The 15028-nt window shown below is 41.1% G+C and overlaps 1 protein-coding gene across 4 annotated transcripts in view; it reads left to right on the top strand.

The window, feature by feature from the left end:
- UGT3A1 (UDP glycosyltransferase family 3 member A1) overlaps positions 1-3736 on the top strand; it is a 48240-nt gene extending 44504 nt beyond the window's left edge. For 3 of the 4 annotated variants that reach the window (XM_030928024.1, XM_030928026.1, XM_030928025.1), the window contains exons 6-7: positions 980-1199; positions 2350-3736. In XM_030928024.1, the coding sequence (XP_030783884.1) occupies positions 980-1199; positions 2350-2626 (497 nt within the window). In that variant the 3' untranslated portion in view covers positions 2627-3736. Of the gene's footprint in view, positions 1-979; positions 1200-1788; positions 1958-2349 lie in introns of all 4 variants that reach the window. The other variant, XR_004056492.1, reaches the window with a different exon arrangement.
- Positions 3737-15028: the final 11292 nt, after the last annotated feature.

The raw sequence follows: 15028 nt of genomic DNA, 5'->3' as shown, positions 1-15028 counted from the left end.
TATCTAGGGGTATGTTGCCCCTGTTCTGTGGCCTCCTGACCACCTGTTTAGCAATGAATGTGCCATTACACAAACGCACATGTATCTATATAAATACATCTTCTTTATCTACTAAGGAAGTGAAGGACTCATGCATTCACAACATTGATTCTAACATTGTTTGAAGGATGTGCCACGATATTAGTGCCAAGGTGAGTAATCACATAGTCAGGTATTGAGTCATTTGGTAACAGAGTTCCTTACACTTCAATAGGTTTTATTGTCCTTGTGATACTTTTTGGAGATCTCTCACTGACATCCTCAGTGACTGGATCAGAGGTTCATAACCAAGTTTATGGCTCAAAGTCAACTTGGTAATTTAAGGTACAGGTTTCTGTGTATTTAATTTATAAGACATGGGGCAAGGAAAAATCTTTTCATTTTCAAAGGAACACAAGTAGAATAGAATCCACGTTTCTGTTGAGAAACACAGATTTAACTCTACATTATCAAAAGTCACTAGCTTGCTCTAAATAAGGGTGGGGCAGGCAGACAGGAACTAGAAATATGGAAGTAGAAATGTATGGTTTATTATTCCTTGCTTTCACAGCACTCTTCACATGGAGAAAATAGCACATACAGTGTAGGTACTATGAAGGAACAGAGAGCAGGAAGTAAAGGGAGAGATGAGGTGAAGAGAGAAGGATGGCCGCATGGATGGAGAAATATGCCTTGCTTATCATTCTTCTCTACAGCTTTCCCTGTATTCAGAGCCTTAGATGGGTTGGGACTGAGGTGAGGAATCTCTACAGAAAGGGAGGCTGGAATCTTGTTTCCTGGAATGTGCACGCTTAAGTGCACATTTCCCAAGCAAAATGAGTGAATTCATTTTCTCAGCAGACCTTGATTTCATTGGTGTTTCCTCTGACTTTTCTGCTTTACCTGGTATTCCAAAATTTTTCATCCTGAAGTGTTCCACTCTCTTTCTTATTTGCCACAGCTCACCCCAGCATCCGTCTTTTTGTCACTCATGGCGGGCAGAACAGCGTAATGGAGGCCATCTGGCATGGTGTGCCCATGGTTGGACTGCCAGTCAATGGAGACCAGCATGGAAACATGGTCCGAGTAGTAGCCAAAAATTATGGTGTCTCTATCCAGTTGAATCAGGTCACAGCTGACACACTGACACTTACGTTGAAACAAGTCATAGAAGACAAGAGGTATGTGGCTCTCTGAGCATGTGGTCACTAAGGCTGAATGAAGATAGAAAACACAAGGGATACTCTGTATTTTTCACAATAATAGCTGAAACTTCTGTGACATGGAATAATATATGTGTGATGCTAACAGTCCACCTGTTTTCTCTAGTAAGTCTCTAGGAAGACTAATTTAGGTTAGATACTGAGAATTTATCTGGGAGTCCCTCTAGTGGAATTCTAGCTGAAGCAGGGTGTTTCTTTTTGTGTTTCCCCAGTGTGCCTGCTCTTTTCACCTCTGGCTTCTTTGTCTGTGTTGCTCCCTAGAACACCCTTCTCTTCTCTTTACAGGACTGGCTCCTTCATGACATTCGGGTCTCTTCTCCAATGTTTCCTCCACAGAGAGGGTTGTGTCTTTGACAATCCTAACTAGCCTCCTCTCTCACTCAGCCCAATCATAATATATTATTTCCTTCATAACACTTTTCAAGATTTGTAATGACTCCATTTATTTATGTTTTTAGTAATTGTCTGGCCCCGAACACAAGAGAGTAGAGAGTCAGCTTCATAAGTACAGCAGTGTGTCTCTCTTTTTTTTCAACTATGTTCCCAGTGCTTACTGCAGAGCCTGCCACAAAATAAGTTTCCATGGATTTCAGTTAAGTGAGGAAATAAAAGTGGCATAGTGACCTTCTTGATTACTGCCCATCCAGCCAATGATCTTATAATCAAGAAGGACTGAATATCTTCTTATGGCTTCAGGAACACAAACCCTGAATCAGGTATATATTCTCTCATATATGGTCATATATATGGTATTTTTTCCTTTAGTATACCATAAGCATCCTAGGGATATGGACATCCTGGGGATATGGACTAGAACTGGGGATATGGACTAGTTCTTTTAGTATACCATAAGCATCCTGGGGATATGGACAGCTTAACACTTTTAGAATTAATCATTGATCTTTGTATGTGGGTGTTTCTATTGAACTTTTCAAGAGGATTCAGCAAGACAGTGGCAAGGCCATGACAACAAATTTTCTTTGCAGCCCAGCCTTGTTGCATGTGTTAGAAAAGTGTTTGTATGCTTGTGTGTGTGCTCACACAACACAAAGTCTCTAAGACTTGTGAGGCTATGTCAGTAACACACCCTCTCTGTCTCTGCCAACAGGTACAAGTCAGCAGTGGCGGCAGCTAGTGTCATCCTGCGCTCTCAGCCCCTGAGCCCCACACAGCGACTGGTGGGCTGGATTGACCACATCCTCCAGACTCGGGGGGCGGCGCACCTCAAGCCCTATGCCTTCCAGCAGCCTTGGCATGAGCAGTACCTCATCGACGTCTTTGTGTTTCTGCTGGGGCTCACTCTGGGCACTGTGTGGCTTTGTGGGAAGCTGCTGGGTGTCATGGCCAGGTGGCTGCGTGGGGCCAGGAAAGTGAAGAAGACATGAGGCTAGGTGTAGCCTTGGATGAGGGGAGGGCATCCCTGGTTCTTTGAAGGTTCTCCCCACCCCAGCACAGGCCACCCTGTGTTCTCTCTTCAGCTCCACCTGCCAATGATCCTGCAACTTGCTTCTTTCAATTATCTGCCTCTGTTTAGAAATCTTCATGCACTACTCAGGTTTCTTGACTTGCCCCTTGTGACCTGGAGCCCCCAGCTCAGATACAAACTTTCACCTGCCAGCCCTGCCTCCTCCTTTCTCCCTTTTCCTAGACACAGGACTCTGACAACTTCACCCTCCTTGTTTAGATGACTTCCCAGTCTCCAGTCCCCATTTCTCCTTCTATCACTTTTCATAAAAAAACACAGGAAATATTTGACATATCTTCCATTTCAAATTCTTCCATTTTATGCATATATCTTGCCCTTCCTATAAGCTCTCCTCAAAGTTCAGGAAACCTGGTTTGCTCTCCTGCATTTAGGAAAGGAGAACCTCGGCCAAGACCTTTGCTTACTGCCTGAGACCCCTTCCTTAGAGAGCACTTCCTTTGCTGGTCAGACATGGAGCCTGCAGTTGGTCCCGGATGATACTACTTGATTTCAGTTTTTACAGTTTCCTTCTTAAGATTTCCATCTTATAAACGGCATACAGGGAACCTCAAGTAGTGAAGTGGAAGCCCATGTGTAAGGCTTTGTGGCTTCAGGTACCAGTGGCTAAGGCAGTTTTAAAGACTTCGTTGATTTTAGAAAAATTCCATCTTCCATCCCCTACATGGCAGTTAATACCGTTATATGTGGTAAAACCTTAGAGATGACATTAATCTGCTAGGAACAGAAGCAAGAAAAACCATGGCATAATCAACCCCAGAGTTTTTGTTCATTCGTTTCATCTTTCTTGATAAAGCCCGAAGGTAGCCCATTCAGGGCTTGTGTGGTTGGTTGCTCCATCACGTCATCAATAACCCATATGTTTTCTTTTTGATCTTCCTTAGTGTAACACCAGACTACCTTTCTGATAGCTGGTGTTCATGAAATATTTTACGTTCAAATGGTTGTACCTTTTTTTGGCTTTAGAGTTCTGAAATAAAATGAAATTCCACTGTAATAAAACTGTCAAATGTGTGGTATCTGATGAGTTAAAAACATAGAGTAGAAAACAGGCATATGGAGTGGCCCTGGATGAACCATAGTTTTAGATTGTTTAATTCTAGAATTGTGAAACAGATCTTGAAACAATTCAGATCAAAAGATGAAACTGTTACAAATGCTCCTGCAGAAATAGAGAATGCCCCCCATCAAAATCTTTGCCAATTCCATGAAAGGATTTGCTTGGAAGTCTTCAGAGCTGAGTGCCAGATGTCTATGCATTTTGTGAGGTCTCATGACGCAAGAGCCAGAAGCATGAAGCATGCAGAAGTACATTAGAGTGTGTGTATCTGTGTATGTATAATATAAGGTTTTATTGCTGTAATTCTTATGAAACCACATGAATTGATCAATGACAATACTCCCATGAAGGACAGACATGGAGCCTTCTCTGTGTTTTCTTTTGAATCAACAGCCACAATTTCATTTCCCTCATGAACAACACAAGATCCTAGGGATAAGCCTCCCTGGCCAGTAACTCCTCTCCCACCTCAGCACATAGCCTTTTTCTAACACTTGGTAATTCATCGAGGTCAACTTTGTGCCAGTTGTACAAACTTGCATCCCTAAAATCTGATCATAAGCAGCCAATGAGCCAGACTGATGCTTCTAATCTTGTTATTTCCAAGCACCCTCCACAGGGCTGTGAGCATGGCCCTGACAACCTAGAAATCTGGTGTTATCCTTCACTGTTTAAAATCTTTGTTCCCATTGTGTGGAATATAAGGACTCTATGATTTGGTCCTGGCCACCAATCTAGGCACACCTGCAGCAGTTCTCCACCTACTCTTTTCCAAATGTTCACTACACCCCCTCAGAACACATTTTGCTGTTTTTAACCTCTGGGCTTTGTCTATGCCCTTCTCTCTCTCAGAAATATCATCCTACTCTTGCTGGACTAAGAAACTTCTGCTTATCTTTCAATATCCAGTGTGATCATATTCACATTGGTAAGCCTGTGCCTGACCACTACACCTGAAATGGAGATCACTGCATTCTCTTTTGAAGCATTTTTCTTACTATATCACAATTATTTATTACAATATCTGTTTCCTGTTTAGAAACCATAAGGTCTTTGTCATAAAGACAGGGACTGGTTCCTGTTTATCTTGTTATTACAGAACCTGGCATAGTACCTGGAACAAATACTGCTGGGACAACTGGATAATATTTAGAAAAATGGCAATATTTGATCCAGACTTCACACTATATCAAAAATTGAAATCCAATGCACCAGATATCTATGTACAAAAAATGATACCATGCTGAGTCTAAGAGAAAAGTGAATTTTTCCATAGCCTGTGTATAGGGAAAGACTTTCTAAATAGGAATCAAAACTCCTGATACAACAAGAGAAATGTAAATTAATTTGACATAAAAACTTTGGTATGACAAAAATCATGGTAAGAAGATTAACAGTCCAAATTAAAAAGTCAGAGAAACATTGCTGCAATGTATATCTCACATATAGACCTAATATTTATGATAAACTAAAAACTATTAACATTGAGGAAAGAATCTATGATACATATACATGCTGAAATAATATTCAGCTTTAAACTACAATAAACAAAAGCAGAATAAGCTAATATGGAGTAAATTCCAATATGGTTAAGTAAAAAGAGCAAAGAGTAAGAGTAACTATAGAATGTATCCTTTTTTTTTTTTCATAAGAAAAGGGAAAGCATGTATATGGCGGATAATGAAAAATACATATCTATGTGCATTGCTTTGCAAAAACAGTGCAGAGGGAACAAACTAGAGTGTGGTAGATTATCTATGAGAGTGGTGTTTGACTAGGGTGGAAGGATTCATGGGTTTATGTTTTTACATAGTTTGGATTTTGGAAACATTGATACTTTGCATACCAAATATATGTTTAAATTAACAAGGAGAGAAAAACCAAGTACTGAAATACAAATGGAAACAAATGAAATCAATTTTTTTCCAAATGAAAATGTAACTATGCTATAGCAAAAAAATTAACATCATTAACTTTTAAACACCATACTTTGACTATGTACTGTATACAATCAATCAAAAGACAAAAAAGAACTCCAAGTGAATCTTGTAGTCTATTGAGTAATTGTATTCTTAGTTGGCAAATTAGTATATCTGAACCTAATTTCTGTGCATATTAGGATTGAACAAATGCATCAATGACAGTGAGAGTCAGGTTTCTTATTTTGGAAAAAGGAATTTTAGAAATGTGGGAATGGGGAAGATTAGAATAACCTGTAGAGTTGTATTGGAATTAGAGTTATCAGTATAAATGTATAATTATCTGTAACATAAATATAAATATAGGTATAGGGAGAGATACAGGTATGTATTCTTTATACCCACATTTATATATGTATATTTCTTAGCTCTGTCCATGGAAGAGGAATTACAAACAATGGTGCTTCATTAACAATGAACACACCTAGCAACATACCTTGTTTCTGAATATCACCCCTCACTAAAAGGTTTCCTTGAGAAATTGTAGGTTCTAAATTTGGGACAGGGAAAGTGCAAGATAACCCTAGAGCATCATGTGCAAGAAAGAAATAAAAAGCTAAAAAATAATGGAGCAGGCCGGGCGCGGTGGCTCAAGCCTGTAATCCCAGCACTTTGGGAGGCCGAGACGGGTGGATCACGAGGTCAGGAGATCGAGACCATCCTGGCTAACACGGTGAAACCCCGTCTCTACTAAAAACTACAAAAAACTAGCCGGGCGACGTGGCGGCGCCTGTAGTCCCAGCTACCCGGGAGGCTGAGGCAGGAGAATGGCGTGAACCCGGGAGGCGGAGCTTGCAGTGAGCTGAGATCCAGCCACAGCACTCCAGCCTGGGTGACAGAGCGAGACTCCGTCTCAAAAAAAAAAAAAAAAAAAAAAAAAAAAAAACTAATGGCGCTTCCACAGGAGCAACACAATGAACAATGATAGTAATAGGTTATATCTTACTGAATAAATAAGAATTTAAGAGTCAATACTGATAATAAATAGATTACATAGATAGATAGATAGGATCGAAGATAAATGTTAAACAAAATGTGATATAAAACATAGAAGGGATGTTAGAGATTAAAAAGCATTAATTTGCCACCATCCTTATGATAATTAATTCAGACAAGAATCCTAAAGGATGATAAAATGTGAGTGGAAGTTTGATAAGGAATAGGATGCTTATACAGTTTCAAAATAGCTCCACACAAATTAATTACTAATTATATAGGGAAATAGTAACTTGACAGTTGAGAATGTTGGTGGACATGACCTTAGCCAAATGATTAAAGTCAGTATCATGAATAATGGGACCATCTCAGGTCATGTGTCTCCTACTGTGATTCACTGAGATAGAGATGGTGTACCTTTGTAGTATTTTAAGCAAAACTCCACAACACAAAGTGTAATGAAAAATCATCAGACAAATCCAAACTGACAACCATTCTATAAAATAAATGGCCTGTATACTTCAAAATGTCAGTGACATGAAAGACGAAGAAAGGCTCAGAAATCAGTCTTTATTGAAGGGGGTGAAATCTTCAGAATAATCAAATGCCATGCATAATCCTGGATTAAGTTTTGCACTATAAAAATAATATTACCACATGCCACATTTGATGTTAGTGGGACAACTGGGCAAATTTGACTAAGGTCTAAAGATAATGGTATTATATCCATGTTAAATGGTACCTTCGTAATGAAGATTGTTTACTGGGAGGCTACAATATCTGAAATATAGTAATTGTCAACATGTATGCATGGAATGCCATGGTTTCAAAGAGTATAGCACAAGAATGCATAGAACTACAAGAAAAAATTGAATAATGTGAAGACTTTTAAAAGCTTTCCAATGAAAATTTCTAACATTTATAAATGCAGTACTTAGTGTCTCCCATCCAGCCTCAATGATTACTAACTCCTGGCTGATACAGTTTGTCTCTGTGTCCCCACTCAAATCTCACATTGCATTGTAATCCCCAATTTTGGAGAAGGGACCTGGTGGGAGGGTGATTGAATCATGGGGGCTGATTTCCCCCTTGCTATTCTCATGACAGGGAATGTTCTCACAAGATCTAGTTGTTTGAAAGTGTGTAGCACTTCCCCCTTCTCTCTCTCTCTCTCTCTCTCTCGATGCTCTAGCCCTGTAAGACATGCTAGCTTCCCCTTCACCTTCCGCCAAGATTGTAAGTTTCCTGAGCACCCCCAGCCATGCTTCCTGTAATAGCCGTGGAACCTTGAGCCAATTAAACCTCTTTTCTTTCTAAATTACCCAGTTGCAAGTAGTTCTTTATAGCAGTGTGAGAATGGACTACTACATTGGCCAACTTTCTTTATACTTTCGGTGCCCCCACTCATTTTCCGTTCCTTGTCACCCAAATAATTTTGAAGCAAATTCCAGATATCATAGCATTTCATCTGTAAATATTTCAGAATGTATCTCTGAGAGTCTCCCTTTTTCCATACCACAATAACATGATAACACATCCCCAAATCAACAGTAACCTCTTAATATCAAATACGCATTGTTCAGAACTCTCTGATAGGGATATGAGATTTGTAAGAGTTCAGTTGGATCACCCTGATACCTTACCCTTCATGTGTCCTTCCCTGTTATTTATTACTAATGCACCACATATTTGATTTATTTATTTTGTTATCATTTGACTCCCCAACAAGGATGTAAGTTCTGGGAGGCAGGTGTTTTTGTCTCTGTTGTTCAATGCACTCTGTGCAGCAGCAGAACAGTGCCTCACAGATACTTACCTATTAGTATGATTGTTGAGTTAATGAATAAGTTTAGGATGAAAAAACAAATTATCTGTTTACTAATGCATTATTGGAGGTCCAAAAATAATAAATGGGCTGGAGCCTTTTGATGCCTGGTAAAGACCTGCCCTGCCCTTTGCACCAACTCCTCAGTGACCAATGGACATGGCTATGTTGTAGAAATGTCTAAGGATGCAATACTTTAAATTCAGATTTTTTTTTTTAAAAAGGCTTATGGACAGAAAACATGTAATAGTGCAAAGCAGAATTCAAGGATCCACTTCATCTTGTAGGCATTGAAGGACTTTATCTGCCAGTTTGTTGTTTGTTTGTTTGTTTTTTAGATAGAGGGTCTCAATACATTGCTTAGGCTGGCCTCAAACTCCTGAGCTACAGCATCCTTGTGCCTAAGCTTCCTGAATAGCTGGGATGACAGGTGCATGCCACTGTGCCTGGCTCTGCCTGTTTGAGAATTGCACTGAAATCCTTTATTAAAGGCAGCATTATATTGAGGATAGGGAATGCAAAGATGATATTTGGGAGTAGTGTGCCCGCCCCTTGCCAGGGCTGACATTTCAAGGGGGTAAAATTATAAGCTGTCTTCAAATTGTCCCTGAGAAGACTGTGTAAAAAGCCCCAGTTTTATTTTATGATACTTATTCAAGATTATAATCTAAACTTTAGAGATTCATGCTTTCAATGAAGAAGTGAAATTACAGGGGGGCTTAACTTGTTTGGACACTATAATCATTTTATGGATACGAAAGCTTCTAAGGAGACTGCCTGAATAATAATCACAGGCCATTCCCCCTTTGTAGATCATTGTCTCTTGGGGGATTGGCTTCCAGAGTTCTAGAGCTTAGGACACTAGCTACAAATTTTATGCAGGTATCTGGGGAAATGAAGCACAGGGATGTCAGTATAAGATTATGAAAGTTGTCAGAATCAAAAGGTAGTCACCTGTGTTAAAACCGTGACCAATGGAGCCAGGGAAGGCAGTGAAGGGAGGTTCTCACACAGTATACCTGATAACAAGAACTATCACATAAGATTGCAAAAACCACAACCTTGGTTAGGCCACTGCACCCTTACACACACACACACACAAAATACTTCTGTGAGGATATCTGTCCAGCAACTGCCTATCCTACCTTGGACTGATGTCACTCTTGTTATTGACCCTTCTAGCCAAGAATAACTGTCTAAAAATGACCTGTGTAACTCTCCTCATTTTTCATTTAAAAAGCCTCATTGTCTTCCTTTATCTCCCTGAATATGCCCATGTGTATTCCCACTGTAGTGCCCATTTCTTTTTCTTTTCTTTTCTTTTCTTTTCTTTTTTTTTTTTTTTTGAGACGGAGTCTCGCTCTGTTGCCCAGGCTGGAGTGCAGTGGCTGGATCTCAGCTCACTGCAAGCTCCGCCTCCTGGGTTTACGCCGTTCTCCTGCCTCAGCCTCCCAAGTAGTTGGGACTATAGGTGCCCGCCACCTCACCCGGTTAGTTTTTTGTACTTTTTAGTAGAGACGGGGTTTCACCGTGTTAGCCAGGATGGTCTCGATCTCCTGACCTCGTGATCCGCCCGTCTCGGCCTCCCAAAGTGCTGGGATTACAGGCTTGAGCCACCGCACCCGGCCGCCCATTTCTTTTAAAGAGGGTCTCCAAAAGGTTTCTTTTAGAGAGCCTCTCTCAATGTAAGTTATTTGGGTTTGACAAGGTTATCAGAGTAAGAAAGGAAGTGTGGCACCATAAGATCAGGGAAGGATCCATAAAAGGGAGATGGGTTCCTTTGGTGCACAGCCTAAGGGCTGGGTTCTGGGGCTTCTGCAAGAGTGTGCATGGATGGGCAGCTGCGTTCTGCTTCTAGTGGGCTTCCTTCTCTTTGGGATCCTGCTTTCAGAGGCCTCCAAAATCCTGACGGCTTCCACACTGGGTGAGTGCTTGGCGGGAAAATCCAGAGACAAGCATGTTCCAGGTACCACGCATGGGCACTGGCAGTTCTGTCACAGGGTCATCCAGGTAGGTTTCCACGCTGGGCTGGTGTCTCGGGCTGGAAAAGGAAGAGGCTGCTAGGGGCTGTGGAGCCAAGAAGGGCCTCTAACCTGGGGTGAAAAAGACAGTTCTGGAGAAAATGGAAGTTTCCTTTTCCCTCTCCAGCTCTGGACGTGCGCTGCATTGCACAAGGCTGGAGTCAGCATTTAATTTCCCAGTCCAATACGTTCGCCCTGGGCCGCCTTCCTCAGAGCTGGAGAGACGTTCCGTTGCTCATTCAGTTCTTCTAAAGGGGTGCTCAGTAGTTGCCAATAGAAATTGTAGCGAGCATTTTCAGGCTCTTAAAGACGGAGGAAAGGTGCCCCTGGACGTGCCACAGCAAATTGGGGTTGTTTTCGTCCATAGGAATCCCGGATAAGTGACTGGGGCTGGTGAGAGGACCCCTGGACAATTGGGTATTTGGAAGCCCTTTTATCTTTCATTCAAACTACTGGAAAGGTTTTGAAGGATAAGTGGGGCAGTTAGTTTTGCATTTTGTGCCCCTATTTTTATTTCTTTTACTTTTATCCCCAAAGGAATAGAAGATAAAAGAAAATATATCATGGGAAAGGAGGGCCCTCCCCAAGACCCTTCTTAAGCCCACCCTGAAAGGATGGTGGGCTCTCTCTTAGATCAATTTAAGATGGTGGAGAATCTGGGATTCCTGGAGCTGGATGAAACCAAGGAGTTCATTTAATTCGGCCTTTCCCTTTTACTTTAATAAGGGGAATACCAAGGATTAAGGAAATCGAGGCACCGTTTTCAACAGTGCACCCAGCCTTCCTAATGGCCCTTGAGGTGTTGACTCCTGATTCCTTACTCCGAGTCGGGCGCGGTGCTCACGCCTGTAATTCCAGCACTTTGGGAGGCCGAGGTGACTGCATCGCCTGTCAGAAGTTGGAGACCAGACTGACCAATATGGTGAAGCCCTGTCTCTACTAAAAATACAAAAATTAACCGGACGTGGTGGTGCATGCCTGTAGTCCCAGCCATTCGGGAGGCTGAGGCAGGAGAATCGATCGAACTCGGGAGGTGGAGGATGCAGTGAGCCGAGATGGTGCCACTGCACTCCAGCCTAGGTGACAAAGCGACACTCCATCTCAAAACAACAACAAAAACAGTTATAGAAAGCTGTGACTCCGTGTTAATCCTTTTTTGAGTGTTTGTTTTTCCTGATCTTTAGGAGAAATTAAAAGCGGATCTCTTCAATTACACTGTTTCCCTGCCTCAGACTTCAAGAGGGAGTTGATGTGGTTTGTGAGCTGCTAAAATCCCGGTCTTTGTTCTAGAATACATTCTGGCTCATCAAGACCCACCATGAATGGATGCATATGTGGTCACCCCTTGTCTCTGCTTCTTACATGCATAAAATGTGAGTAAGAGCAGGCAGTCTGAGAGGTAGGAGATTTTCACTTTATGTATTCCTTATTACCTCAGACCACACAAGTGTGGATGTTAAAAATAGTCACTCCCACAGATACATACTATTTCTCTAGCACCACAGCCTCCACTTCGAATCCAGTCGCTATGGGACTTCAGCTCCCAAATAATACTTGCTTCTAATTTTTGGCCATTGCCATACCTTCTTTCCTGATCTGGCTTTCTCTGCTGCCAAGACTCTTAGATTCAAGAAAACGCCCATATTGAAGCATGGTTTAGGAGAAGACATATGTAGAATTAAATGATTCAGACTTAGAGCTGTTGGAATTTTATCTTACTCTGAGGCTTGAGAGGAATGTGAGTTACATAACATGCAGTCAAGTAGCATGCAGCTGCAATTTATGCTTCTCTGATTATAGATTAACCTCCTTCCTTATTCTTCTCTGGTAGATAATTAGGAAGACCAAGAGGTGCCAGAGACAAGACTCCCTCAGGTCCTAGCCCTTTTTAAGGAGTAACAAAGTAATCTTCCTGGGGATGCAGCAATCTGTAACCAATCAAGTCGCTGTAATGTGTGCACTGATTTTGTATGGCAAATGTTGTAATACTGCTAAAACTTCTCTGTTCTTATCTTTTAAGTGAAATCTTAACTTCTCCATTTCAGAACACTGACTCCATTTGTTTGGAGTCAGGGTTTTCTGGTTGGTCATCCTCAAGCTTTGCACTTGAATAAACTCTACACCTAATCATGTTTTCTAAATGTCATTATGTAAGGTCGATACATTAGTATGATGGAACTTGTACCTCCCCTGAGAATCAAACTTTTCTTTCCTTAGTATCCCAAGATTGTTCTAGAATGGGCGACATACTAGTCTCTCTTGCAACTGGAATCCCATGGATCCAGTTGCAAGAGAGACTAGGATGTCGCCCATTCTAGAACAATCCCACAGTTTTCCTAAATGTCTTAATTTGACTTTGCACAAAATTCAGGCCCCAAATAAGAAATATCCTGCCAAATATTGAAAGCAATGGCAAAACTGCAATTACTTTTCCACCAACCTAATACATTTCAATCTCAAGAATTTTGGCTGTAAGTGTTGACTACATATTTCTCCCTCCAATGGAAGTTTCTTGGACTCACCCTTTAGCTCCTATATTTCTATCTCCTACAGTAACATAAAATTCCGAAGTGAAGGATCCCAGAAATAGCTCTAATTGGTTGTCCATCAATAATTCTTCAACTCACATTCACAGCTCTGTGCCATATTTTCCACCAATGCAGTTATTTCTTTTGGACACAGTACTTCCATAAAATCTCTGGTTAGAATGCAACATGTATCTTGGAATAAGAAATGCCTAAGGTCTGAGCACAGAGAAGAAGCTCATCACACTGACATGGAGACCACGAGTCACAGAAGAAATCTTTGGTGGAAGATTGCCACAGATCAGGGATTTGGGCAGTTGGAATATAGGTGTCTGGGCTGGGGCTTACCCAAAGTGAAATGGAAGAACTAGTGAAGCTTGTCTTCATGTGTTCACTATTCCACTTCTTGTTTCCTAGACTTTTTTCTCCTGGCTTTCCCCCATACCTCCACAAACCCCTATCATGTGAGCTGCACCTGGCAAAATCATAGAGGTGGAATTGCCTGAGGCCTTGAGGGCCCAATCCTAGCCCAGTGTGTCCAGGAGGTGGCACATGGAGTCAAAAGAGATTATTCTCTAGCTCTAAAATGTAATGTCTACCTGCCTTGCTGAGTTTTTATCTTACTTGGAGCCTGTTACTTTTGTTGGGAGAGGGAGCGTGGAAGGGTGCTCTTTCACACTTTTGGAATGGGACTGTCTTACGCCTGTATCACCATTGTATCTTAGAAGGTGTCATCTTATTTTGATTTTACAGGCTCACAGATGAGACTCTGGATTTTGGACCACTGAGTTGATACTGAAACCAGTTAAGACTTTGGAATTAGAGGGTTGGAATGGATGTATTTGTATGTGATAAGGACATGAGTTTTTGGAGGGCAGTGACAGAATGTTCCTGATATTCCAGTCTTGAGGCACAATATATTCAAATAAACTGATTGCAGATATTAATCACATCTAAAAAATAACATCAGAGCAACACGCAGATTAGAGTTTGATTTAATAACTAGGTACAATGGCATATGTCAAGTTGACATTTAAAAAACACAGTTTAATACAACTCTTCTATAGCATACTGGGAATATACTAACTCCTCCCCAGAGTGGAGGTCCTTGGGTGATGTTCACTCTTATCCCTGATATTCTGTAACATAAATACTGTGAAGTAATATATTAGATTTTAAGGTGATAGAGTGAGAAGAATACAATAGTATTCTACACACTCACAAATTCATAACAAAATAAAAGGTAAATACTCATAACATTTACAATCCTTTTGCAACTGATCATACGGTGATAGCTAGCATTTGTATATCATATGCCCTTTGCCCTCAGCAAGTACTGCAATTGATTTTTTTCCTGACTGGGAAGGGGTTCCAAATATTCATTTTTGAAGAGTTGGGGTTATTAGTTTTCCTTCCTGAATTGGGTTATTGTAGATTTTTTTGTTGACTTTAATAAAAAGGCATGGGCATACTTAGTGATGTGCTAACAGAGTTCCTATATCCCAGGCTTACTCTTCTTTTTAATGGCCTATAACAGCAAACCAAAGAAATGATTGCAGTTGTGACAAGTGCTACAAAGAAAATGAAAACATAGTATTTGCTTCTTCTTTTTTTTTCAACTTTTATTTTACGTTCGGGGGTATATGTGCAGGTTTGTTACACAGGTAAATGTGTGCCATGGTGGTTTGCTGCACAGATCCTCCCATCACCTAGATATTGAGCCCAGCATCTATTAGTTATTCTTCCTGATCCCCTCCCTCCTCTCCCCACATCCTCTGACAGGCCCCAGTGTGTGTTGCTCCCCTCCGTGTGTTCATGTGATCTCATTATTTAGCTCCTATTTATAAGAGAACATGCAGTATTTGGTTTTCTGTTCCTGCATTAGTTTGCTGAGGATGGCTCCCAGCTCCATCCATGTCCCTGCAAAGGACATGATTTTGTTCCTTTTCAGACTTCCT

The sequence above is a fragment of the Rhinopithecus roxellana genome, chromosome 3, assembly GCF_007565055.1.
Source record: "Rhinopithecus roxellana isolate Shanxi Qingling chromosome 3, ASM756505v1, whole genome shotgun sequence".
In the NCBI taxonomy this organism is placed as follows: domain Eukaryota; kingdom Metazoa; phylum Chordata; class Mammalia; order Primates; family Cercopithecidae; genus Rhinopithecus; species Rhinopithecus roxellana.
The sequence above is the reverse complement of the archived record's forward strand: the minus strand, read 5'-3'. Positions and strand labels throughout refer to the sequence as shown.